Raw genomic sequence first — 4,412 nt, forward strand, 5'->3', positions numbered from 1 at the left:
CATTGTGTGAATATACCACAGCTTCTCTAGCCATTCCTTTGTTGATTGGCACTTGGGTTGTTTCCAACTCTTTGCTGTTGTGAACAAAGCCGCTATAAACATGGGTGTGCATATATCTGCTTGGGTGGCAGTTATGGTCTCTTTTAGGGTATATTCCCAGTAGTGGAATTGCTGGGTCAAATGGTATTTCTATTTGCAACTTTTTGAGAAAGCGCCATACAGCTTTCCATAGTAGTTGCAACACTGGTTGATTTTTTTGAAAGTGGATTGCCAGGTCTTTCTTACAACATGCCTTAGGGTTTACATGAATGACAACGGTTAGGTTAGCAACTGTGAGCAAATTAACTACACCTCTTCATGGCCTCCTAGTCACAATAAGTCCGTGAACGAAGATACAGTCGTTCAGCACTTTACATCCCATTACAACATGGACCAAGGACCTTCGGAGTTGGTGTTGTTGTTGTTAATGTGCCGTCGAGTCGCTTGCGACTCATAGCTACCCTAGAGGAGCTAAATTATTGTTCTCCTTTCATTGAGGGTGGGACTGGGGAGTACACAGGATTCAAAGTCAAAAGTCAAACCCATTGTCTTTGAGTTCATTCCGAGTCAGGGACCTAGTAGGGTTTCCGAAGGGGTAATCTTAACAGATGTCTCTTTTCCACTGAGCAGCGAATGGGCTCAAACGGCCTACTCTTAGTTAGCCATAGAATACTGACACTACTGCACCAGCAGGGCCTCTTGACAGCATTTAAACCAAACCCACAGCTCTGCGGGTGACTGAGAGAGCAGTTCTACAGAACAGAGCGGAACTACTCCAGAGGATTTCCGAGGCTCCCCGCCACATCTTTCTTCACAGCCTACCTGGTGAATCCCACTGACCTCCAGGTTAGCAAGCAGGAGCTTAAACCACCGCGCCACTAGAACACCTTTGTTGCTGTTAGGTGCCATCTAGTTGACGGTGACTTGGTGAGCCTAGAAACAGTAGGCAGAAATCTAACCTAAGCTGCACCATCCTCCTGATCGCGGCCATGCTCAAGCTTGGTCTCTTGCCTCTCACTAAAGCTCTTCCTCTCTTTAGACTCTGCATTTTTCTCCCCAAGGATTGGCACCACCTGGCAACACGCCACCCCCCCCCCAAAGTAAGACAAAGTTTCAAAGTTTCACCATGCTAGCCTCTAAGGGGTACCTTGGTTGCACTGCCTTCAAGACAAATCTATTTGTTCTTCTGTCAGCTCATGGGATATTCAACCACGTTACTTTTCATCAAAGTCACACACAATTCAAAAGAATGGTGGTTTTCCTATTCCACACTCCAACTTTTACATGCATATAAAGAGCATCTAGCATGATATCATTTAAAAAAATCATGACTTGGGTCAAGTGCACCTTAATCTTTAAGACATCCTTGCTCTTTAGCACTTCAAAGAGCTTCTTAACAATAAAGGCCTTTTCATCTCTCAACTGCTGAGTTCATTCGAATTAGTCAAGCCTCTCATCTAGTAGACTACAAGTTCCAGAATGCATGCTGTCATTAGTCTAGGGGAAGGGCAGGCCTACGACCGCATTGCCTTCTGGGACTTGTAGTCTCCAACTTGTTTGTGATACAGGCAGCAGTCAGAGGGAGGGGGGACGAGGGAGTAAACTATTACCACGTGACGTTCAGGATCAGGTGGTTGGTCTAGCCCGCAGGCAAGAGCTTTGATTGGCTGCCTCTGTTAAGAACGACGCCACAGGGGGCGGGCCGAAGAGGGGCGCAAGCGCAGTGCATTGCCAGTCTCGGGACTCCTCTCCGAGACTATGGCGCTCAACAAGAATCACTCGCAAGGCGGCGGAGTGATCGTCAACAACACTGAGAGGTGAAAACACCGCGGAAGGATCCTGGAAGACGGAGGGGAGGGTGCCTGGAGAGTGGGGAGGGGGCGGGGGGCGGGGGGGCAACAAACCTCTGAAGAGGGGAAACTAATGGGGCGCAGCGGGAGGAGGGGTAACGGCTGGGGGCGGGGCTAGAGGGAGGTGGGTGGGTCGTGGGGGAGGGGCGGGGTGTTCCGATCAGCTGGGGGGGCAGGGCAGGAAGGAAGGGGACGGGCTTTGAGGGGAGGGAAGGGATCCTGAGGCCAACACAGTTGTCATTTTCTGTGGTTACTATGTGTCGACTTTTGTGCTCATTCTACTCTTGAAGAAATGATTTTCTCTTACGCAAACAGTACTGTGCACATTTGGCAGGTGAGGAAGTTTAGACACAGCGTTAAGACCCTGACACAAGATAACAGCATTAAGTAACAGATGGGATTCCAGAGTCAAGTAGGCTTAACTACAGCGAGGTTTCCAGTGCGTTCCAGAACTTAGCCGGGAACAGATGAAAAGCTTCTGGCCTTGGGATGAAATTAATAGATAAGGGTTGTGATGTGGCAAGGTCTCTGTCCTTGTCGAGCTTGGTCTCTTAGAACCTCTTGCTCGTGAATGCCTGCTGACTTGGGTCATTTCAGAGAGCTCCCAACTCTTGAGCTGCTTTCTACACCCGGTCCAATCAATCCTTCCCTCCTCTAGCCCCTGGGCTTTCTCAGTCCCACCTCTCCATCGATTGAGAATCGAACCAATTTGCGCACAGTTGGGCTAGGCTGACCGTGGACTCAGAAGGAGCTGGGAACCGGAGTGCCCAGAAGAGGCATGAGGAGTCAGGGCCTGTGTCAGCCCAGGCCAGCACCCAGCCCAGGCCCTGATGCCCAGGAATGCTCGATGAGTCAGAGGCGAGCCAGGATGAACTTGGGCCTCACAGGTCTCATCTCTTTCCTCCTGTCCTGGGTCTGATTGATGCCCAGCTTTTTTCTGCCTTGTGTTCTTTGTGATCCAAGCTTTTCCTTCTGGCCCCAGTTCTCTTTTCCACTTACTCTTCCTTCCCAGTCCAGAAGGTTCTGATATTTGGGAGGAGGAAGGTGACATATGGAGCTTGGACCTTTTCAACATGTCAGCAGAGTGACTTGTCATGTCTTGGAGAGGGTGAAACCCAGCTGCTCCTTGGAGGCAAGGATTTTGAAGCTCCGTCTCTCAATACTTTGGGCATGTGGCCAGGAAGGACTAGTCCTTGGAGAAGGACATCATGCTTGGAAGGGTTGAGGGACAGCACAAGAGAGGAAGACCCCGATGAGATGGATTGGCACAGTAACTGGGTAATGGGGTGGTTGTGTTGGAGACAGGCTGGCTTGAGATAGATCAGGGTTCAGTGCTATTGTACATACAAAAGTTGTGAGTCGCAGGTGACTCGACCACACTTAACAATAGGCAGGCGAGCTCTGGTGGCCTAGTGGCAAGGTGTACTGCAATCCCAGAGGTGCACTGTTCAAATCCACCAGATGCTCTGTTGGAGAAGGAGGAACAATCTCCTGTACCAGTCAGATCTGATTTGACAGTATGCACACACACACAAAATAATAAAATTTAAAAACAAAAACAACAGGCAGAGAAACCTCCTACTCATTGGTTTGCAGCCTCTTTGTGAGCGAGCCACTGCCTGGCTCTGGGCAAAAATTTTTGATCCCATTAAGTGACCTCTCCCAGAGCTGTTCTTTTTCTCAGTAGGAATTTTCAGAGCTGGGAAAAAACCAAAACAAAACCAAACCTCTCTCTCCTGCTAAGCCTTCTACCTGTCTCAGAACCTCATGACTGTTAAAGAAAGGCAAGCCTTGTTTTAGAAAAAGTTTCACTCTCCTTCGTGTGTAACTGTATACAGTGATTTGAAGTTGAAATCCAGTGTTGAAAATGAACCAACCCAGTTGCCATTGAGTCCGTTCCGACTCCTAGTCACTCCGTACAAGTCAGAGGAGACCGAGGCTCCGCAGGGTTTTCAGTGGCCGGATGTTTGGATTTTTTCCCTAGAAGAAGATTGCCAGGAGTTTGTTCTGAGACTTCTCTGAGTAAACTTGACTCTCTAGTCTTTAGTTAGGCAGCTGAGCACAGGTTTTTTTCAGAGGGGGAAAGATGGGCTGGCTCCTTTCATAAAGATTTAAAGCCTTGGAGACCAAAGGATGGTCAGTAATTTGGGAATAACCTGAAGGCGGGGGACAGGTTTGGCGTATTTTAAACACTGCGGTCCCCGTGTTGAAGAGACTGGTGGACTCAAATTGCTCATCCTTTCGGTTGGGAGCACAGTAGTGTAATGTGCTCTGACCCAGGGCTCCTCCGTCAGTTTAAAATCTTGAGCCGTCATCTTCACACATGAATCACTCATGAATTGAGGGCTTTTAGAGCTGTGGACTTCTCTCCTGTGATGATTCACACACATCATTTTTTTTCTATAATTTTATTAATTTTCATAAACACAGAGATTTTGGGTTTCCATTCATTCATTGTTGCACTATTCTCTCTACCCTCCTCCCAGTTTGTTCTTGTCCAAATGCCACAGTGCTTGTCAAAGC

The 4,412-nt window shown here is 48.4% G+C and overlaps 1 protein-coding gene across 2 annotated transcripts in view; it reads left to right on the plus strand.

Moving 5' to 3' along the window:
• The first annotated feature begins 1,675 nt into the window (after positions 1-1,675).
• WBP2 (WW domain binding protein 2) overlaps positions 1,676-4,412 on the plus strand; it is a 9,056-nt gene continuing 6,319 nt past the window's right edge. Inside the window, exon 1 of one of the 2 annotated variants that reach the window (XM_006886201.1) lies at positions 1,676-1,856. In XM_006886201.1, coding sequence (XP_006886263.1) covers positions 1,798-1,856 — 59 coding nt within the window. In that variant the 5' untranslated portion in view covers positions 1,676-1,797. The remainder of the gene's footprint in view (positions 1,857-4,412) is intronic. The other variant, XM_006886202.1, reaches the window with a different exon arrangement.

Source organism: Elephantulus edwardii, unplaced genomic scaffold (genome assembly GCF_000299155.1).
Source record: "Elephantulus edwardii isolate Elephantulus edwardi_28Jun2011 unplaced genomic scaffold, EleEdw1.0 scaffold00048, whole genome shotgun sequence".
NCBI classification, from domain to species: domain Eukaryota; kingdom Metazoa; phylum Chordata; class Mammalia; order Macroscelidea; family Macroscelididae; genus Elephantulus; species Elephantulus edwardii.